Genomic DNA, 22054 nt, shown 5'->3' with positions numbered 1-22054 from the left:
CCGTGGCCGCGGGTACACGTTGCTTTGTGGGCTCTCGCCCCCACCCTGGCAGAGAAACCAGCTCATCACCCGCATGTGGGACACAGAGGTGGCACAGCAGCAGGTCCCTTTGTGTCCCCCGTGTTTAACGCTGCCCGGAGCCCCGGGGGGGCTGAGAGGTGAGTAGGGATCTAAACGGGCAGAGGTTTTGGAATAACACAGCGTGCTGGGCTGCAGGAGGGAGGCGGGAGCCTCCGCAGGGATGGAGCAATGAGCCACACGCTGCTCAGGCACCACCACAGGGCTTGGCCCCAGCACAGCCCTGCACAGTGAAATCAGGACTCGCTGACACTTTCGTTATGTGTCACCCTGTACCGAAATCACTCAGAGCCCAGCACGGGAGGGAAACACCATCTCCCCACGGGTTGTCAAAGCCTCACTTCCCCTCATGGAGCAGCTCCCCAGGCAAGAAACCGCATCCTCTGCCCCACAAACACACAGCCAGGAGCATGCACACACTGCCCCCAACACAGGCTGAGGGTTCCTGCCTGCCCCTGGAACAGGCAGTGACACAGAGCAGCCGGGAATCCCATCTGGCAGCCCCAGCAGGACTCAGGAGGGGTTTTTGGGTGGGAAAGCACGGCACTCAGGTCCCTGTGGAGGAGTGGGGACAGCCACTGCCCTGCCCAGGGTGCTGTGCAAACACGGGGCCCTCTCCCACATCCTGCACCTCTCGGTGTGGTTTGACCTTTCTCAGTGAGGTTTGCTGTAATCACAGCCCAGTCGTGGCTCCCCAGGCCCAGGGGCTGGAAGCCCAGGTGGCCCCACTGCGGCCCAGACCCTCCACATCAGCTTTTCCCTCGTAGACACGTTTTAACATAGAAGTCCCTGGTGTGTTTATACAGCAAACAGCTCCCTCACACTGTGGGCATCCCCAACACCACCAGCTCCTGCTAAACTCCAGTTTTGGACATGGCTTGGAGGACCTGTGCTCCCTTCTGCTCCAGGCAGCATGAGGCAGGACCCCAGAGATGTCACAGCCCATCTTCTCCACTACATCTTTTACTTGCCTCGGATTTCTGCATCAAATGCCAGCAGTGCTCCAGCTCAGCATCAGCCCAGTTTTTCTACCTCAGGTTGGCTTTCCCTGCAAACAGCTCCAGAGAGGACTCATAGAGCAAAAGGGATCAATTAAGGAACAAGTTACAAACAAGTTCCTGACAGCACTGGTGTGAGGAATTTACCACAGCTCCTTGCACAGGAGGAGCTGAAGAGAGCAGAGCTGCAGCATCTGTGGCAGGAGGACACAGTCCAGCCCTTCTTGTGCCCAAAGCACATAAAATCAACTGCTGACCTGTGACACCGAGCTGGCTGCTGCAGGACAGGGGCTTCACACAGCCAAAGCAACCTGGGAACACCTCAGAACCCCTTCAGTGAAAGGTTCTGCTGGGCACAGGTTCTCCCTCCTGCCTTTCCCAGCACAGGCAGCATTTCTGCATTCCCAACAAGCTATGAGCCACTTCCTTATAGATCCCAGAATCACTGAGGTTGGAAAGGCCCTCCCAGCCCATGGAGTCCACCCTGTGCCCAATGCCCACCTTGTCACCCAGCCCGGAGCACTGAATGCCACATCCAGTCATTCCTTGGACACCTCCAGGGACGGGGACTCCACCACCTCCCTGGGCAGCCCCTTCCAGTGCCTGACCACCCTTTCTGTGAAGAAATTCTTCCTGATGTTGAGCCCGAACCTCTCCTGGCACAGCTTGAGGTTACATCCTCTCTTCCTGTCACTTGCTGACCCTCATTCCAAATCCCACACTGCTGAAATAAACTGTGTTACCTTCATGAATAATTCCCTCTGCTCTCCGTGCCTCCTCTGCTCAGTGGCCAGCCAGCTGCACACAGGGCAAGGATCTTGAAAAGCTGGGAAGATGCAGCACATACAGCCCTGCCACCAGCCAAGGGCTGTCAGGCCAGGCCAATTTCCATCACAAATCCATGGCAGACACAGTTGGATGACGTCCAGAGGCACAGCACTCTGCGTGTTCCCTGTTAGCTCTGCTGCTCTCCAGAGGAGGCCCGAGGCACAGCCCACATGGATCACTGTAAATGTATTTATTTTAAATGAGAATTAGGGGGGAAAGCTGTGGTTGGGAAGACAGAGGGAGGGATAAGCAGGGAAAGCAACACTGTACCCGTTGCTGCCAGCTCAGGAACCAGAACCAGATCCTGCACTTCCCTCTGCTGGGACCCCCTCCAGAAGCACAGGCCACAGCAAAAGCTGATTTTATTAGTATAGCATAAATATTAACCCCCTTTTCCCCCAAGAAGCCCTCCCAAGCCCTTCTTTCCAGCCCCTTCCCAAGGCAGCTGTGGAAGGGAATGAGATATGAATAGCACAACCCTGCTGAGGATTTATGAATCTCTCCCTCTCCTGTCCTGTGATCCCTTAGACATTGATTCATTTTACCTTCAACTCCAAGGTGCTGATCAGCCTGGAAAGTGAAGGCATTATTAAGTATGTGTATTAAAATCAGGCCTCTCCAGTGGTAGAGGACAGGCTTAAAAATCTCCAGGTCCCTTCCACCTAGAAAAGCTATTTTTAACAATCTGAACCTCACACCACCCTGTCGTGGCTCTGACACTCCTTGGAGAAGCTCCTCTGGCAGGGATGGATCTTAACAGTGGTCCAGGAATTGTGCTGTGATAAAACATAAATGTCTGGTCATGGGAGTAAATTCTTACAGCCCTGTACAACAGTGCACTGAGTGTTTTCCATGTGCACCTCAAGGTTCACTTCCACAGCATTTGGTGCAGCTCAGGATGATATTCCTGACAGGCCACCTCTGTCCACCCCTCGTCCAGAGATTTAGGCTGAAAATTAAACCCTGGGATGCTTCCCAGGTGAAGGCCCACCGAGGCTGAGTAAATACCAAGTTTAGGAAGAAGGTGCTGCCACCAGGACTTGAGATGCTCTTTCTGGCTCTTTGTGACTTTCATGAACTCCTGGTGACTTACCTGGTGACTGAGGGAAGTGAATTTTCTTCAGTCTGTGGCATTTTAAAATTGTGTGTCAGTCTGTCCCCTGGTATGGACAGGTGTGAACTATAACCACAAAATACACACACTTCAAGGTGATTTCTGTTAAAACTGCTGGGAGTTGCCTACATGGCAACTGTTTAATTCATTAACTGTTCAATCAGATTTCCAGCATCCCATTTTGATTTGTGATTCACTCTTTAAGGCTGGCAGGACACTGTGCAATTTCCTTTAACAAAGCCAAATCAACCTCAATCTGCTGTACAAAATATACACTGGGATCACCCCCAAACACCCTGTGCTCGCTCCAGCTGGAGGTGGAGTGTGAGGACAGGCTTTGCCAAAACAACAACCTTCAGAGAACAAAACCCCAAAAAGTCAACTCCTCCTGCCTGCTTCATCCACAGATGTCACAATACAGGTCTGACTGTCCCCAGAGTGATGGATGGTGGCACCTCTGAAGGAAGGACTTGGTGGGAGCAGTTGGTCAGCACAGCAAGGACTCAGGGCTGCACCAAAATACCTCCAGAAGCAGCCGGAATAAGAAAAGAATTCTGCAAATAGAATGGAATTCTGCAAACAAACAGATGTGGGATTTAAGGAGGCTTTAGGAATCAGCACCTAAAACACTGCCTGTGCATGGATGATGCTGAGCATTGATGAGCAGCCACCCCACGATGTTGGCGTCGAGTTCCCAAAATGGAAGGCAGAGTTCCCACTGGAAGGGCAGAGTGGGAAGTTCCACCTTCCAGTGGCAATATGCTAAATGCTAACTAGTTAATGGCACTTTTGGAAAAGAATAAAGTTGTTCCCTCCTTGTCCATTTTGGCTTTTTTGGGTTGAGTTTCTGTGCTCAGCAATGGCTGCACAGCCGTCACCAGCCTGTCCTGGTGGGGGGACAACCCTCAGCCCTGCAATGCTGAGGATCAACAGCTCGGGAACAGTGTGAATCAGGACGACCACAACGAGATAAAACCCTTCTCCTGCCATGCCACCCTCTGATTCCTTTGTCCCAGCCCAGTCCAGCAGCTTTTGTTGCCAGAGCGGGCGGAGGGGAGTCCGTGGGTGGCAGTGCCAGGATGGCAAGCGGGAAGCAGTTGTGCGCTCCAGCCTTGTGCTGCTCAAGGCCTCGTGTTGCTGGTGCTGCCCCTGCCCCGGGGCCGTTACTGGAAGGTGGCGTTGAAGGCCCTGCCGATGATGAGCCTGCGCACCTCGCTGGTGCCCGCCCCGATCTCGTAGAGCTTGGCATCGCGCAGGAACCGCCCCATGGGGTAGTCATTGATGTAGCCGTTCCCACCTGCACCCACAACAAGCCAATGTCAGCCCCGGCCCCCATTCCAGGGGAGGAGGGTGGGGCGGGAGAGACAAGTGCTCTCCGGAGCCGTCAGGGACTCACCCAGGCACTGGATCCCGTCCAGAGCCACCTGCGTCGCGCACTCTGCCGAGTACAGGATCACCCCGGCGCAGTCCTGGGGGACACAGGGGACAGTCAGCAGAGGGGTCCCCTGCTGCCCTGACCTTGCCATGACTCTAACACCTGCTAAGAACCCTGAACACCCGATCCCAGGGCACAGGGGGCTGCAGCAGTGTCCCTGTCACCGCACAACACTCGTGAAGACAGAAAGAGGAGAAAAAAGAGACCAAGAGAGCACCAGGGGAGCTGGCCTCTCACAGACGCCCATCAAACCCACAGGAGACCAACGTGAGTTGATGTGGGATGCAGAGCTCTGTGCTCCCGCTGTTAAACACTCAGTCTCCTCCTCTGACAGAGGTGTGGCATTGTGGAGGTGACAACACCTCCAATGACTGCTCCAGCCCTTACAACAGCCAGGAGAGGTGTTTGGGCTTCCAATAAACACCTACTGATGCTGCTAAAGCTGTTGTCTTGTAGAAGGAGGCTTGCTTTTCATTTGGGAGTGGAAAATGGCCCTTTGGGCTGTGAGGGCTCATTGTAGAGAGCCTCCCCCCGGGCCGGGCTCTGGAACCAGAGGAATTGCCCCAGGACAACTGGCCCGGGCAGGAGCTGAGCTCACCTTGGCGTTGAAGTGGCCCTGGTCACAGGCCTTGGCCACGTTGTAGACATACTGCCGGCATGCCATGAGCCGCGTGTACATGTCTGCCATCTTCCCCTGCATGAGCTGCACACACAGGACACACTCAGCACAGCAATTAACAGAGGGAGGGGGTCACCCATTCCCAAGCTAGACATGGGAAAGGACACGGATCCAGCAGCCAAGAGGGAGCTGGAGGCTCTCTTAAGTGACAGACTCCCAGATCTCGGCCACAGTCCCTCACCCCCTGCAGCAGCCTGAGGGGAGCAGGCTCAGAGATCCTTTTGCCTTCTCACCACATCTCAGAATCCCGGAATTGTTTGCATTGGAAGGGACCTTAAGGCTCACCCAGTTCCATCCCCCTGCCATGGGCTGGGAACCTTCCACTAGGCCATCATCACATTATGCAGCCCAAGCACAAACCCCATGCAAAGCCCCCCTCCCCACAACAAAGCTCTTGGTCTTCCCATTCTAAAGAGAAAAGAGGACAAACATTCCTAACTCCTCCTCTGCCTCACCTGGAAGTGGCCAATTTTCTGTCCAAATGCTTCTCTGACATGCAGGTATGGAATTGCGTGGTCAAGGACAGCTTGCATGAGCCTAAGAAAAGCACAGGTATGCAGGACAAGGGAAACAGCAGAACTATTCATTAATAATGACTTAGCTTTGGAGGCATAACCCAAGGCAAAAAGATTCTCACAGCTAAATGGTATCCTGCTGCCTTCCTACAGCTCCACTCAAATACGGCTGAGAATAAAATCCAGAGGTCCCATATTTCTCCCTGGTGCTTCTTTGGGACATCCTGTGATAAGGTCTGGCCTTGTAATTCAGGGACTGAGACTTGGAGAGCTTTCTCAGAACCACAGCCAGGACAGTTTGTGCTGCCTCACATCTCCAGAGCTCCCAACTCAAGGAATACCAGCCAATGCCATTAAAAAAAGCACAGGCAAGAACAAAGAGGGGAAAAAATCCTCCTCCTGCTTTGTGGAAGTTGGTCTTTCCACATGAGGATTAGTCCAGAGAGACCACTTGGGAGGACAAAATGAGTGGGGTACAAATAGTTACTGGGGAGTTTAAGAACTGAATAAACAAAGCACAAACCAGTGTGTGACTCTCTGGATAATGTGTCAGATTTTAAGGAATCAGTAATGCAAATGAGCTGGTTATTCCCAGTGTAATCCACACTGGAGGGATACACAAGACAGCAACTGGGGACTGAGGCAGATTTACCACCTCTGGGAACCAATCTTTTCCAAAGCACCCTCTAGGAGAGTCCAGTGGAGCAGCTACACTAGTGCTGGTGTCCTGTGCTGGTTTGGGCTGGGATACCCCACAGGATGTCCCTGTTCCTGCCTCCTCTGCACCTTGCTGATCCAGCCTCTTCTCTCCTGCTGCCCCAGTATCCCAGTTCTCCATCCAGGACACATCCCACTGAGAGCTGCAGCCCCTGAGGGGGCCACACTGGGCCTGGTGGCCCCCAAGGACCCTTCTGGCCTTACAGCCCATCAGAGATGACAGATCCTTACCCCAGGGGCCCACCAGACAGCACGAGCCTCTCCAGGTCCAATCCACTCATCAGGACGTAGACTCCTTTGCTCAGGGTCCCCAAGATATTTTCAGCTGCAAAGGGCAGAGGAAAAGTGATTATTTTTGTGCAAAACTCAGCCCAGCTGCTGTCTGAGGACCTGTGTTTGTCTGAGGACCTGTGTTCTCCAGGGCTTGGAGCAACCAGGGCTGGTGGGAGCTGTCCCTGCCCATGGCAGGGGGTGGAATGGGATGACCTTCAAGGTCCCTTCTGACCCAAACCAGTCTGGGATTCTATGAGAAAGGACTGAATATCCTGCAGTCACATGAAATGGCCTCAAACTGGTTCAGCTTCCAAGGCCAAAGATCAGAAGGAGCACTAATGGCCAGAGTGCCAAGTGTGTCCACTTCCAACACTGCAATGATGAGCCTCTCCACATTAGCACAGGATGGAAATCCTGTTTCCATGAGAACACGCTGCTCCCTGCAGATGATTCCTGGGAGATGATCAGAGGACTGGGGCACTGGCCTTTCTGATTTCAGAGTGGAGGGATTCAGCATAGTTAGAAATGTCAGGTTTCAGCTGAAACTCTTCCACTTTGGCTTTTGGTGGTGTATGGGGAGCAGGAGAGCTCCTGGCTCTGCAGATGTGCAATCCTGATTTTCATGATTCCAGATAAGACATCTCCACTTGCTCTGGAGAGGCTGGAATTTTTCTATCAACAAAAATAGCCATTGGCATAACAAATATTGCTATTACAGAGGCCTCTGCTGTACTAACTAGTGGGGTAAGGATGGCCATTTTCAGGCCCTGACCCCAAAAGAACTCCATGTTACAGGCAACCCAAAAGCCTGTTGGAGAGTCTCCAGTGACAAAACCTTCCAGGGAAAGCAGCTCACCCACATATGAGATGGGAGCTCCAATGGGAACAAGTTTCCTGGGAAGCCTCAGCGAGGCTTTGGAGAAGCAGTGGTTGAGAGGTGGGTCCATGAGGCCGAAACAGCAGTGACCTGACAAGGGATGTGCTCCCTCCCTGCAATCCTGCAGATTGCACTTCCAGTTCCACCAGCTCCCTTGGAGGCAGATAAGATCTGCAAAGCCCTCTGGGTCACAGGCTGAACATGGGTGTAATTAGTGATCCAACTTATCTGATCAGGCAGGAAACCTCCCCGACTGGAACCCAACTCACCAGGGACCTTGCAGTCTTCAAAGATCAGTTCACAGGTATTAGACCCTCTCATTCCCAGCTTATCCAGCTTCTGGGCTGTCCTGAAACCAGGCGTTTCCTGAAAGTCAAGGCAGTAAAAGAACAGCTCAAATCTCAATTCTGACAGACTAAGGAAAGTCACGAGAGGTCTGTGAAATTCCCCTGACCACAGGAATATGTGCAGGGTGCCAGGAGGGAGTCAAAGGGAACTGGGACCTAGAACAGGTCTAAGTGCAAGTGCAGAGAAACACCCCTACATGAACCCTGTGCACCCATTTTCTAATGCACATAAATACTATATAAATGAATTGGACAGCTGCCAACACAGCCTCTCCTACAGCAAGGGATGAAGCTCTGCCAGTAACTGAACTATTCTAATCACCAGGTTAAGTCCACCAGAAGGTTTAGTGATCCCTGAGATTTCATATTCTTTTATTAAAGGTTCCTTTTCTATTTTTCAGGCAGAAAGTAGTTTGTCTTTGAGCAAGGGGCTGACAGTTCTAGAGGGAAAACCAGCTGGCTTTAAATGAGGCAGTGAGGGATTCAGCTTTAACAACCTGTGGGAACGGCTGAACCCACCCTCTCCACGATGAAGGCGGTGATCCCGTGGGAGGCCGGGACTGCAGTAATGTCAGTTTTAGCATAAACGATGAGCACATCTGCATCCGGCCCATTGGTGATCCAGAACTTGTTCCCGTTCAGAACAAAGTAGTCTCCTGCAAGCCAAGGGATGAGATCTGTTAGCTCACAACGGAGCAACACCAATATCCCCACTCTGTGTATTCCCAAACAGGATTCACAGAATCCCAGAATCATTTAGGTCGGAAAAGCCCTCCAAGTTCATCAAGTCCAACCTGTGCCCCATCCCCACCTTGTCACCCAGCCCGGAGCACTGAGTGCCACATCCAGTCGTTCCTTGGACACCTCCAGGGGTGGGGACTGCACCACCTCCCTGGGCAGCACAGGACAGGCCTCACCTTTCTTATCCGCTTTCAGTTTCATGGACACGACATCAGAGCCAGAGTTGGGCTCGCTCATGGCCAAGGCCCCGATGTGCTCCCCGCTGATCAGCTGGAAGAAAACACCACCATAAGCAAAAGGGGGAGAGCAGCAGCATTGTTTGTTCCCTCTTTACCCTCCCTGGCTGTTTTCCTGCACTGGACCCCCACAGCCACTGTTCTCTGCAGGAACAAAACCGAGAGCTGCCGTTCCCAGCACAGCCTGAGCAGGAGCTCCCTCGTGCTGTGCTCAGGGAACAGAACCACATCCCAGTGGGATGAGATGACTCAGCTCTGCCTGAGCTAGACAAGCACAGCCCTGCTTGCACAACACATGAGGAAGGTGCCAAACAACCACGCAGGCACCATATGCCTCTGCCCAGCTCCTGCCTGTGCTTTGTGCTGCCCTTTTACACAAACAGCAGTTGGGGAACACAAGAGGCCAATGACAGGGTGAAAAAGATTGGAAAAGTTGTCCACAATGTTTTCACAGGCCAGTCCCCCCACACTCACCCCACAATGGCAGATGGACACCCTCCTCCTGTGCCTGCTCACACCAGGCTCTGGCAGAGCTGTTGCCTCCTCTTCACTGTTATTTCATTCTGCCCTTTTCTCCTCGCCTTTTTGCCCTCCCTGTGTACTTTTATCCATCCTCTCCCCGTTTTGATCTCTATTTTTTCCTTAAAAAACAGACTCAATGCCTAAGGTATGTTCAACCAATTCAACCCATCAGCTCACCACTACAGAAGTTTTCATGATCTGCTCAAATCTAGTGAAGCACCTCTAAGTGCTCTGTCAGGAACCAAGACAAGTCAGAGCTGAAGTGGCTGCACATCTCATTGAGGGGCTGAGAATGAGGCATGAAAATACACCTGAGCAACGAGGGCAGCTCGGGGTCACACATCTGCAGGGTGCACAGTGCTTTGAGGAAGTGACACTGCACTTTGTGTGCGGCTTAAATCAAGTGTCTCGCGCTGATCCTTTCACTGACAATCTCAGTGGCTGGGATTCAATGTGCTCATTGCTCTTCCATGCATTTAAAAACTGAAATTCATTTAACACACTGGAGTCACGAACATCAACGCCCCAAATGATGACGGAGTTTCACATGTAGTTAATTAGCAGGCAAGCCAAGCATTTGGGCAGTGAGAAACGGAGAACATAAGATAGGAAAGCAGTGGCTTTCACTCAGAGATCTCAAAACAATTTGGGAACTTGGAAGGATACCACCAGTGCCACCTCAAAGCCTCTTTTAGTAACATAGCTCTAGACCTGCAGACATGGAGCTTGGCATGGGATGAGGTCAGTGTGGATTAACAGGACAACAACTGACCAGCTACAGAAGTTTGGCAAGTTCAGTATTCCCCAAGGTTTGGTGCCTGAATTCCGCTGGTGCTTCAGATATTGCACACTGTGAAAGACACCCACCCCTGCAGCCCAAACTCAGCTGCTTCCCAGCTTTCCCCCCGCTCCAGCCACGGACCTTGGGCAGGTACTTCTGTTTCTGGGCGTCGTTGCCGTTGCGCACGAGCTGGTTGATGCACAGGTTGGAGTGGGCGCCATAGCTGAGCCCCACGGCCGCCGACGCGCGCGAGATCTCCTCCATCACCAGCACGTGCTCCAGGTAGCCCAGGGCAGAGCCCCCGTATTCTGCTGGGAAAGAGGAAAGACCTCCCGTTACTCACCACATGCACGAGAGCCCAGGGCTGGGCTCGGCCTCGGCTGAGATCCAGGACACTTGGAACGGTTCTGGGTCTGTCACTGTCCCTGAGCCGGGTGCTGCTGGCTCTCTCCATCCTCTCTGGATCTCAGTTCTCATCCTCAAGGCGCAGGGACACTATTTCTTCAGCATAATCAACCATTTAGTTGTACAGCACAGTTGATATGCAGAACACGCACAAGGACACATCCCAAATATACTGACACTGCACAACGAGTCCTTCTTGTCAGCCATCCTCAGGTGCAACCTTCATGTGACCATAAAGGTTAAACCACCAAGAGCAATCTCTGTTAGGTGAGCAGACAAAGGAACACAGGCAAGGTTTTTAAAGTCCACAAGTGCTTGCCCCCAAACAAGAAAGGAATCCTCAAACTGCTAAAAAAATGGGGCACTAAGGACTTTTCTGAGGCCCACAAGTGTGGAGGACACCAGAATTTTGATGAGTGGTCAATTCAGAAGGAGAATGATGCATAAGTGTAACTGCTGTGAATTATACAAAGAATATGTAATTCACCAGTGACAAAAATGTGGATTTCAAGAGAGGATGAAGTGAGACAGAGCAGCACTGAGAGCCCAGCTGGGCACACTGAGCTGAGCCTAAAACTAGTGGTAAGGGTTAAGGTCACACAGTAGAACAAGGAGAGGGAAGCCAGTAAAAAGAGAAGGCTGAGAAATGCATAATGGCCTTGAGCAGCTAACAGCCTACACAAATATTTAGATATATACCTACCACACTTTATCTACACACAAATACAGTCCCTTCCCAGCCTAAATGCTTTGCTCTACAGTAGGAAGCAAGTGGTTGTACTGCTAAGGGAAGAGCTACATCAGGACACAAACACTGAGCGGCAGTCGGGGAGGAAACCCAGGAACACTTACTCATCACCAATGCGAGGGCTGCAAACAAGAGCAACAGGGGTAAGAGCAAATCTGTCTGTGTGCTCAGGGTGACCAAAGGGCTGAGCTCGGAGAGGTCCCAAATCCCTCAAATGAACCCCACAGCCACTGGCACCACGTGCAGCCTTTCCTCCCACTCGACTCGTTTCAACTCCCGCCTTTATCTGCAGGGCTCTTCGTCCTCTGGAATCTCCTCTCTCTACCACAAACCAGAGTGTAGGGGTTTGCTCTCCATATCCTAAAAGATGGGGTTAACAGTTTGTCATATATGCCAAAACAAGAGAGTTTTCTATTAATTCCTATAAAATGGCTGGATTTTGTGCTTTTGCCTCATGAGAGGCAAACTGCTCAACTGTGAGCAGTCCTGATCCAGGATTGCTTTGCCCTGCAAGAGGAAGAGGAAAATGATCCTGCCAGACATCTCCTCATGTAACAGAAGCCATGGTGTGATTTAGAACGATGCTGCCCTTTCAGAGTTACTTTGTATATATGACATACCTGTATTCTGTGGTAAGTACATATTTGCATTTCTTAACACTTCATAAAATAAATGGGAAATCATAAACAACACAGCTTTCTTAGTTTTCAGAAGAAAACAAACAGCACTTATTCAAAATGCTCCTTTAATAGGCTTGATCCACCAGTGCCCAAATATTTAACTGTGTATGCCCATGTAAGACTCCACACCATCTCCACATCCTAAATCCCAGGCTCCACCTCCTCCAACATACCTGACGTCAATAAAGAATCACACAAGTCCACAATCCAAAACAAGATGGAAAATCCTGGGTGTAGGAAGGTTTGAGAGGTAAACCTTTGAGATCAAGGACAGGACTCATGAGGGGATGGCTCACTGATAGTGTGGGAAACTGCTGTAAGCCTCAGGCACAACATCAGAGGAGAAAGAAGGAAAGAGGGAGAAAAACCAGGAGCAGCAGTAAATGGGGAAGAGGAAAGGGAGAGAAAGCAGAAATACAGTCTTCTAGCACTGAGAGAGGCAGAGACATTATTTTGACATTGCTATTCAGCTGGATCCTGCAGAGGCCTTTGCACAGTCACGTCTAGAAAACAGACTTTTGCACTGGGAAAGAAAGGCCCCATCAGCCCCTTTTCTCCACTTAGGGCTTCTCCTCATTCCCCTGCCCTGCTTTCAGCATGACCACATTCATCTGTAACATTCATTACAACACTTACACTGACCTGGACAGGGCTCAGTAAGATTTACCCTCGTTTTCTTCTGGCTGTGGTCAGCTCTCCATTAGTTATCTCACCTTTTCAGAGCACTAGTTTAGACCCTTTAACTTCTCCCGTTACAGATGAACATTTGTTCATGGATACTTTTACCTCTAGCTCTCCTTCTTCCAATCTTGCTTCGTATCACAAATGCACAAATGTGTTTGAGGTGCACACGTTACACCTGGAGAAACCATTTCTGAGCAGTGCTTTTAAATGGTGACAGGTCATTTTGTAACCATCCAGAAGTCTGACAAGGAAAAAGGATTTGGACCCAGAGAAGAAAAACATCAGTTTGGAAATTTTTTTTAAAGACACAATGATGGGATAGAATGGATGTCACATCAGAGACAAGGCTGTTATGGACTGGAAAGCGAGAGTTTAAGTGGTCTCTCCCAGCAGAAGGTAAAAGGTAGGAATAGACTTACCAGGAGCTGTGATCCCCAGAACTCCCAGTTCTCCAAGTTTCTTCCAAAAGTCCTATAAACACAGAACAAGGAATGAGCCTATACTCACCGTCAGGGCATAACATGTTTCCCCAGGGAGCTCACTGGAAACATCAGTTTGTTCCCGAGATATCACAGGAATGAGGTAAATCCATGGATACCTGTTGCTCCTGCAGCGCAGCTCCAGCCCTGGGGCTGAGAACTCGGGCAGGCCTAAGGACACTGGTTGTGCTACACATGGGAGGAGCTGGTGGAATTCAGTGAATATTCACAGGGCTAAAATTACTTCTGGAAGGACAACTCCTGACATTCGAATCTTTGCTCACTTAAAGTAAAATTTCAGTGAAATAGCGTAAGTTCTACACGACTAAAACCCTGGAAATAGGAAGAGCTGCTGTGAGCTGGCACTTTAAAATCACTTCTTCCAGTGTTTTTTCTCTATTCTTCTTCCAGTAAAATGGGAACTGGCAACTAAAGACCAGGATACTTCCTTGGGAGAGATTAAAAAACAGGAATGTTACAGCCATGATGTAATATAGTAGGAAAGGATGGTCCTCACCACCGAGGACCACACATATCCTGGTGGGACCATCTCCCTGCTGCTCCTTTCCTCTGCTACACGATGGACGCCCAGGGGAGCTCTCCCCACATGGCCTCTGTGTCCAGCAATAAGATAATTATCAGGAGTAATCTCCAGAGACTCCAAAAAGTATAATTCAACAGCTCTGGATGACACCTGGAGTGCCAGGGTAAATTTACACACTTCACTTCAAAGCCACACATATATCCCTGGAAATGTCAACATGAGAACTCTGGGAAATCCTGGCACGTGTTTAGAGCTTTTTGATTCTTGTGGAGCTTATGAAAACCAACAGTCAGATCTCTTGTTTCCAGCAGTCAAAGCACCCTGTGGCACAGGACTCGTCGGGTTTATGAGGAAGGCAAGTTTCAGGTGGACAGTCAAACCCCACGTCTCAGCATTTGCACACAATATTTTCACAAGTCTGAGAGGAAACTCATGTCCAAGAGAGGGACTGAGCCAGGAAAACACAAAGCATGTGTTGGGGAAGGAGCCTGAACAGAGCCAAGCAGAAACCCCATGGTAAGAACCTGAACAAGACCATTATCCATATTTTTTATTATTATCTGTGGGTTCTGCCCCAGGGTGCTGAAAATCGGTAAAAAAACGATAAAAGAGGAAATCATAAAAAGGTTCTCTGTGGCTTTTAAGTTTGAAAAGCTAATGCCATGTTCCTGTGGTGTGCACTGGGATTGTCTGGACTAAGGTGCAGATCCAAGAACCCCCTTTTCCACACATACACATGGAATACTTGCCCGCATGCCTTTGAATTCATTCTCCTGGTCAATCTGTTGAGCCTTTGGAGCCAAATGCTCTTGGCAGAACTTTGTCATGGTCTGTCTAAGCTGGGAGAAGAGGGGAGGAAAAACACACGTATTACATCTCATCAATACATCCTCATCTTCCCACGGGTCCTGCCAACATTCCCCTGCCAGGCAACTCCGGCATCCCAAACCCAGAAGCACAGGACCATAAGGAAATCCACGTTTCAGTTTACCGGCTGGAATACCCCATAAAAGGGTCATTGGTTTTAGTCTTTTAAAAAGGAGCTGAAATACTTAAATTCATCTCAGTATTTACCTTAACCTCACCCCAACATGAGAGGATGTTCCTGAACTCCTGCCTGCACTGGGGTTTTGGGGCATGTTTTTGGGCAGGGAACTTTGAAAGCAGATGAACTGCACTTATAAGGTGCTCACCACAAACAGTGGCTGATTATAGTGCCATTTAATTACCTGCAAATGCCTATAGTAATTAGAGATGTTCACTAAAATGTGTCCACGTATGAAATTGGAATTCCATTATCTATCCTACTATTTTCTACAGAGGGCAAGTTTGATAGAGCTAGGTATGTTCATTGATCCAAGTGTTAAAAAACTCAAAATCTTTTTCTAAACCTTAAATATATACTTGAATTATATACATGAATATACTTGAATATATACGTGTTCTGCAGAAGTCTATACCAAACTAAGAAATTATACACACTTCAATCATGAAGTGTCTTTAATACAAAGATTTAAAACTTTTGCCTGTATATTATGGCAGAGTTTAATGATCCCTTTTTTATCTTTTTTGGTTCTTTATTCCTACAAATTAACGCTGGTGAAGGAACAATTTTAGAGACTGAAACCCTGTGCTGTTTAACCAGAACCTGTACGAGGAGCAGGAGGAACAAACCAAAATATGCCCACACTTCCCTGCCTTTCTCTGAGCCCTGCAACCAAAGCATTCCCTTTCTTACAATAAAGAGATATGTTAAATTTCCATGGCCACATGGATTCCAGTACCACCAAACAAGCTTTCTCCCCATTGATGGATTTAAAAACTTAAAAGAACCCCCAAAACCACATTAGATACAGAACAAAGAATATGCTGAGTTGGCAGGGACCCCCAAGGATTAAAGTCCAACTCCTGGACCTGCACAGGACCCCCCCAACAATCCCACCCTGTCCCTGAAGGTGTTGCCCAAATGCTCCTTGAGCTCCAGCAGCCTTGGGGCCACAACCACTGCCCTGGGGAGCCTGTTCAGTGTCCAACCGCCCTCTGGGGGAAGAACCTTTTCCCAATATCCAGCCTAAACCTCCCTTGGCACAGCTCCAGCTGTTCCTTGGGTTCTGTCACTGGTCACCAGGGCAGAGTTTGGTGCTGCCCATTGGGAGGGAGCTGTAGACTGTGATGAGGTCTAAGAATTATTATCCTAAATCTTTAGGTGCTCCGTTGGGCAGAACAGGCTGGGAGAGCTGCAACTCTTCTTTTGAGAGGATCTGATGAGATCCAAGCGATTTGTTCCTTCGGTGACCACGTTTCTGGAGACGACTCCCGATGCAGAAGGCCCACCGTGGGCGCAGCAGCCGTTTGCCTGGTCGGGGCGGTGTTCCACGGCGAGAGCAGGTGCTCCGGGGGGGGAAAGGTGTCCCGGGCGGGAAAGGTGTCCCGCGTGGGAAAGCCCGCGCGGGCCACGTGTCCGGGGCGCGCCAGTGCCGAGCGCCGCGCCCCCCTTGCGCGCACGGCGATTGGCCGGTGCCCACCGCTTGCGGCCAATGGGGGCGCGCCGAGCCCGCCACACCCCCTGGGCGCGGACACCCCCCCGGCCTGGCCCGGCCCGGCCGGTAACCGGCGCTGCTCCGCGTTCAGCCCGTACCTGACGCTGCTCGGCGCTCAGCCCGTTCACCGTGTCGTCCACCGCCAGCCCCGCCCCGCCCCGCCGCAGCACCGCTGCCAGCGCCGCCCGCGGCCACCTCGCACGGCCCGCCGCCCGCCCCAGCACCGCCGCCGCCATGGCCGCTCTCCGCCGCGCCCCCGCGCGCACGCGCGGTCCCGCCTCGCTCCCCGCCCGGGAGGGGCCGGAGGACAATGCTGCACCTTTAATGGAGCAAAGTACCGACAGGACACACCGGGACACGCGGGAATCCACCCATCGCGGCTGCTCCGGCCCCGCCGCGGGGCAGGGACCACTGAACCAGGGCTACAACAGCAAACACAACCCCCAGAACCCCAGTCCAGTCCGTCTTCATGCCTCACATCGCCAGGAGGTGCTCCAGCTCATTGAGTGTTGCTGTGTGTTCCTCGATTTCTGCTTGGAAGGAGGAATGGTTCTCCAGGGACTTCACGCTCTCCTCCACTGCTGATTTCCACATGTCCATCCCTGCCTGTGGAGGAGTCAGTGCACACCACGTGTTACCAACACCAAAGGAAGGAACAGCAAAACCACATCCTAAAGCAGCTCCAGCCAAAGATTTGAACCCTTCCCCCTAAACTAGGCTTAGTGTGGCATTCTTTACCTTGGTCGCTGGAGGAAAATGTCCATTTACCTGCAACCAAAATTTAGCAAGTCTCATATAAGAGCTAAGCAATGAAGTAGCTGTTAAGTCTCTTCCCAAGGACTGCAGAGCTGTAATTCAATGACTATTTTGGTCTGTGTACAGGTAAGTATTGAAGTCGCTTGTGCTTGCACCCTTCTCAGTTCCCGAGAGACTACCCAAGGTCACTGCTCTGCAACAGCTTCCAAGTTATATCAGATCCTCTGAATTCCAGAGTAACAACCACGCTGGCAGCTTCCTCTATTTAGAAGAGGAGTAGCATTTATATCAAAAAATGAATACTACAGGTTTTCATCTAGTTTATGTGGAGAAAAGAGGCGCAAAATAACCTCGCTGAGCACCTACTGCTCATTGCCTGGTTCTGTCAGTGACAGTCTCACCTGATGCACCTCCTTCTCTTCTGTCAAGGCTTGGTTAAATAGCCTCAGTTCTTCTATGAGCTTCTCAGTTAACAGCTGAAGAGGAAAATAATTTTTAATATAATGCAAATAAATGTGAGTCCCAGCAGATGTTTCAGCATCAGGAGGGAAGGGCAGAGACACACAGACCCCTCAAAGCCCATTTCAGACCTTTCTTACCATTGTCTGTTCCTGGCATTCCTGGATCTCTTTTTCCTGCTCCAAAATGTTGCTGCCTGTAACTAATTTAGGAGATGCATTAGAGAACCTCTAATACACAGATTTTGTGTTTGTAAGAACAAACAGCTTTTCAAAGTAACTTTCTACAGCAAGAACAACTAAGTTAGTTTATCCAGGACGAGGCCTACTACAGGAAGCAGCTTTTTCTCTTAAGCCACAAAAAACATGGAGTTCCATCAGTATTCCTTTAACAAGGAAGCACAGCCCAAATGTCTAATGAACAGTCACAACAGGAGAATGAAGAATGAGTACCAGGATGTGAGTGAAGCACAGAGTCCTTACCAGGATCAATGTTCCTGCTCTCTAAAATCACCATGCAAGTCTCCTGAAACTTCTTGAGCTTCTCAACCTCTTGGCCCAGGCTGTCATTCTTCTCCTTTAACTCCTTGATAGTGCTCTGCCATGAACACAGGTTGTGAGGGAAGCAAGTTTCCAAGGAGATGTCCTTGTCCTTGGTCAGCAGTACTGACACGGACAGCTTAACAAGTGCTGCTCCGGCACCACGAATCACCCCTTGCCCTTTTGTCTCCACCACCACAGCAGATTAGGTGCTGCACACCCTTGCTCCTGCTTCCTGACAGGATTAAATTTATCTACCATATCCCCACATCACACCAATTACTAGCAAAATTTGATCCTAAGAGAAATTCCTCTTAGGCAGTCCTGGATCTTCTCTTTTGTTCCCTCATTTATATAAATAATTCGTGCATTGAGGAGCATGTAAACATTCGGAAGAAAGGGGCATCATATTTTTTTAAGCCACGGCATTATTCCCTGCACAATCCACGTATCACCAGGCAATTGGACAAGCTGATCAACCTCCCAAGCTGAATGCAATTCTCCAAGAAATCAATAAGCATGTGCATAAGGATGATCCAGCTGACAGTGTCAAAAGCTTCTGGGACATTTCATGGGAGGTCTCAGAAGCTCTTAAGGAAATCAAGCTGTGAGATATGAGGAAGGATCATCTCACACACAGATTGAGAACTAGGAAATAAAGTGAGATTTTACAGCCAGGGGTTGTCAGGGGGGCCTCCTGCAAGCGACAGAAATGGTGCTAAATGTATCCTAAAGTGAACTGTAATGACGAAACTTCCCATTTCAAATCTAAACTTGATTCCAGAAAGTCAAATCTGTTTGAAACAGAATCCCCTGGACAGTCCCAGCTCTCCCAGCCTTTCCTCCAGTCACTTAATCATCTCTGTGGCCCTTTGCTGGACCCTCTCCATTATATCCGTGTCTCTTTTGTACTAGGAGCCCAGAACCAGACAAAATATTCCCAGTTTGGCCTCCCCAGTGCTGAGCAGATGGGAAAAAAACTTGCAGAGGAATATAAAGACACAAAAAGATTAGGCAACTAAGTGATTATTTACAGTTCCTCTGGCTGTAGTGAGGAAGCACCTGGCAATATCAAGGCTGTTCTAATAAAATTCCATACAAGTGTCTAGTTGTGAACTTGAAATATTCTCCCACAGTGAGTCTGAACTGGAATTAGAGCTCTAGTAACATTTTTCAGGGATCTAGATGCATTTTCCATTGCAATGCACCTGCAGCTCTGCTGATTCCCAGCTTCTGGCAGATACCACGGGTGCCAGAGGAGAAAGCCCAGCCCACCCAAACTCAAGTGACTTGTGATGGAGGCAGGAAAATGAGCAAGGCAATCCTCAACATGACCTTGTAGGGATGAGAATATAAGAATTACTCAATGATTTATTCATCTTTCCCGCTTTCCTTACCTGTGCTCCTGCTAGTCTGGAATTTAGCTGTTTTTTGGCTGTTTCCAACAGCTGATTCTTGCTTTTCAGCTCTGCTTCTAGTTTGTATCTGTTGAGAGCACTGTAGAGTCAAAAAGCAAAGATTTAGGGGCAAAAAAGACCGGTTTTGCACACCTTCTTTTGCTTACACAAATATGCCCTTTTTAGCAGTATTTGCTTTTGCTCCTGACCAACAGATTTGAGCAGCAAACTTGGCAGGAAAGCTGCACGTGGGTGAGAGCTCATTGTAACTCTCCATGGGTTACACCATGGCATGAGGGCAGCTCACAGAGAGGGGAGGAAACGTACCCTCTTGTCGCTGTCTGCCTGGAAAACTGCTCCCCTTTCTTGGCAGATTTCGGCAACCTTAAAAGATGGATAAAATACATAAAATACAATTAGCAGAAGACCACTGTGCTGCTGCAGATCAAGTCTGTCAGTTTGACAAAGTCTGGAAAAATAAGCCATCTTTGGGACATCTGCCAAATAAATCCATTGATATTTTGCTTTTATTTACCCTTGGTTCCCAGCCTTGAAGACACCATCCGCTGGAAGGTTTGAGACAAAGTTAAAGTTGGGATCCTTGCTGAACTCTGGCTCTGATGCTTTGGTGGTGCAGTGACCTTTCTTTGAAGGAAAGGTCACTTGTGTTTCTGCAAGAAAATCACACCAGTGAAAACACTCCAGTCTGGAAAAGACCTCCTTAAGGTCTCTCAAACCTTCAATTTGAGGAAAATCAAAGTTATATTTGGCTCAAATAGAGACTTTAAGGTAGAAACAACTAAGAGCAGCCTTCAAACTTTACCCAGGATTAAGTGTTCAGAACAAGCCACAGATAGGTCAGTACAGACAGCGTTAAAATATAATTACCAGGCTTGAATGAATGAGAGAAAGGGTGAAAGTGATAATATAGATGTGATAATAAAAATCTCATACATCATTCAACATGCCACAGGGTTACAAGCAATGCAGTTCAACACTGGAAGCAAAACAAACACACCCCACTCAAAACTCTGTTCAGAGACCTTCATACTCCAGTTCATTACGAGCAGATAGATACTAAAATAGCATGACAGAGAACTAGCTTTCTACGTGGTTTACTTCACTTAAATCGCAGCTGCTTGAGTGTATAAGCTTGGTTCACACAGTGGGTGTAGAAAGTTGGTTTGTTTTCTCCCCGAATTTCAGTATATTCCCAATAACACATTCACGAGCACATTTACATGCAGTTTCCATCGATACAGCCCAGCTCCCCCGACTTTAACGCTCAGCCCGGGTGCCTCACGTTCCTAAAGTCCTTAAACAGCATTAAAAGATCTGAAAAAGCAAGAGACCGGAGGGAGCATCTTTCACACGCACGGGCCGCCGCCTTCAGCGGGCGGGGAATACACACGGCGGGAAAGCCAAAAAGTGTTAAACTATGTGCTAAAGACGGGCAGAACACCGGAGAAAAAAGCTTATCACTAGATTTTGGAGCAGCCACCACGGGGCAGGCAGAGCCGCAGCTCCACGAAGGCGTGGCGTGCCGCCCACCGCCCCGTCCCCCGGCCTAACCCCCCCCGGCCGTGCCCGTCGGTGCCCCCGCGGTGCCCGGCACGTACCTGCGGGCGGCGCGGGGCGGTGTGTGCCGCCGTACACGGGGATGCGGGAGGGCTCCCCGTCCATGGCGGCCGCTCCCCCTCAGCCGCCGCCGCCCTCGGAACCGCGCGCGCCGCGACCGTTGGGCCGCCCCGCGCATGCGCGAGGGAGGGGGAGCGGGAGCGGGAGAGCGCGTGGCCGTTGGGGCGCGTGGCCGTTGGGGCGCGCGGCGCGGGGCGTCGGGGAGGCGCTGAGGGGGCGCGAGGCGGGAGCGGCGCGCGCCCCCGCCCTCAGTTTCGCGCCCTTTTTTGCCTCGCGCCCCCCGCCCTCAGCGAAGGGTCCTTTGGATCCGTGCGAGGCTCCTTCCCTGCAGGGAACAGCCCGAGCTCTAATTCTTCCCTTCGTTCGCTGCCTCCTGCTGCCTGGCCCTCTACTTTGGGCACTCGAGGCCGGGAGAATCCCGAGCTGTGCGGCCTTCGAGGTGACAGCGTGGACACGAAGGCATCAGGGCACTAAGGGCGCCGGTGCTGACTCTTGCGTGTGAGGTACTGAAATCGCCCTGCAATGCTGTGAGGTGAAAGGAGGCATCTGTGTAAAATGTTTCTCGACTTAAGAGACATTTGCAGTGCTTTCCAACGTGGTTTTTACAATGCGTGGGAAATCCCTCCAGATAGCAATGGGAAGCATGGTGCCCTCTCCCTCAGGAAAGGCGCCGCAGCCACGGCGGGTCCCCCAGCCCCGTGCGAGGGTCTTTCCCTCAGGGAAAGCTGGAGCACAGTTCCTTCCTTCCTTCCCTGCCTCCTGCTACCTCACCCTCTGGTTTGGGCACTCGAGGATCGAGGGCTTTGTGGCCGCCGAGGGGATGTGGGCACACCAGAGCCGCGAGGGTGCTGGTGCTGCCACTTGGAAACAAGCTTGGGTGTGAGGTACAAAAATTGCCCTCCTGTGCTGTAAGGTGAAAGAATGCATCTGTATCAAATGTATCCCGACTTAAAAGACGTATTTGCAGTGTTCTCCAACATGGTTTTCATAATGGATGGGAAATCCCTCCAGAGAGCAGTGGGAGCAGCTCTGTGAGGAGGGGGC

The 22054-nt window shown here is 50.5% G+C and overlaps 3 protein-coding genes across 3 annotated transcripts in view; 1 reads left to right on the top strand and 2 right to left on the bottom strand.

Moving 5' to 3' along the window:
• Positions 1-2079: 2079 nt before the first annotated feature.
• Positions 2080-16457, bottom strand: IVD (isovaleryl-CoA dehydrogenase). The gene is made up of 12 exons (XM_027696400.1): positions 16320-16457; positions 14431-14520; positions 13078-13129; positions 10283-10452; positions 8779-8872; positions 8381-8517; positions 7784-7880; positions 6596-6689; positions 5588-5669; positions 5052-5156; positions 4415-4487; positions 2080-4315 (listed from the first exon to the last, which is right to left on the bottom strand). Exons 1-12 carry the CDS (start codon positions 16455-16457, stop codon positions 4182-4184), a joined length of 1266 nt encoding a protein of 421 aa, XP_027552201.1. The 3' UTR covers positions 2080-4181.
• A 70-nt stretch (positions 16458-16527) lies between these two features.
• Positions 16528-21108, bottom strand: KNSTRN (kinetochore localized astrin (SPAG5) binding protein). Its single transcript, XM_027696419.1, has 8 exons — positions 20992-21108; positions 19908-20043; positions 19700-19756; positions 19373-19472; positions 17919-18033; positions 17577-17638; positions 17379-17453; positions 16528-16827 (listed from the first exon to the last, which is right to left on the bottom strand). The coding sequence occupies exons 1-8, from the start codon at positions 21053-21055 to the stop codon at positions 16696-16698; spliced, it is 741 nt and encodes a 246-aa protein (XP_027552220.1). The 5' UTR covers positions 21056-21108; the 3' UTR covers positions 16528-16695.
• Positions 21109-21296: 188 nt separating this feature from the next.
• The window catches only part of CCDC9B (coiled-coil domain containing 9B), a 61688-nt gene continuing 60930 nt past the window's right edge, over positions 21297-22054 (top strand). Inside the window, exon 1 of the mRNA XM_027696392.1 lies at positions 21297-21513. The gene's annotated coding sequence lies outside the window, so the exon portion shown is untranslated. The remainder of the gene's footprint in view (positions 21514-22054) is intronic.

Source organism: Neopelma chrysocephalum, unplaced genomic scaffold (assembly GCF_003984885.1).
Source record: "Neopelma chrysocephalum unplaced genomic scaffold, ASM398488v2 Primary Assembly neopelma1_106b, whole genome shotgun sequence".
Taxonomy (NCBI): domain Eukaryota; kingdom Metazoa; phylum Chordata; class Aves; order Passeriformes; family Pipridae; genus Neopelma; species Neopelma chrysocephalum.
Note: the sequence above shows the minus strand (reverse complement) of the source record. Positions and strands in the feature narration are given on the sequence as shown.

Excerpts from the sequence above, each read along its gene's own strand:
- IVD (XM_027696400.1), bottom strand. The coding sequence starts at position 16,457 with ATGGCGGCGGCGGTGCTGGGGCGGGCGGCGGGCCGTGCGAGGTGGCCG. Across the intron at positions 7,881-8,380 it reads CCGCCTTCATCGTGGAGAGG|GAAACGCCTGGTTTCAGGAC; the intron begins GTGGGTTCAGCC and ends CTTGACTTTCAG. Across the intron at positions 6,690-7,783 it reads TGAAGACTGCAAGGTCCCTG|CTGAAAATATCTTGGGGACC; the intron begins GTGAGTTGGGTT and ends TGCCCTTTGCAG.
- KNSTRN (XM_027696419.1), bottom strand. The coding sequence starts at position 21,055 with ATGGACGGGGAGCCCTCCCGCATCCCCGTGTACGGCGGCACACACCGC. Across the intron at positions 19,757-19,907 it reads TTCAAGGCTGGGAACCAAGG|GTTGCCGAAATCTGCCAAGA; the intron begins GTAAATAAAAGC and ends CCATCTTTTAAG. Across the intron at positions 17,454-17,576 it reads AATGCCAGGAACAGACAATG|CTGTTAACTGAGAAGCTCAT; the intron begins GTAAGAAAGGTC and ends TTTCCTCTTCAG.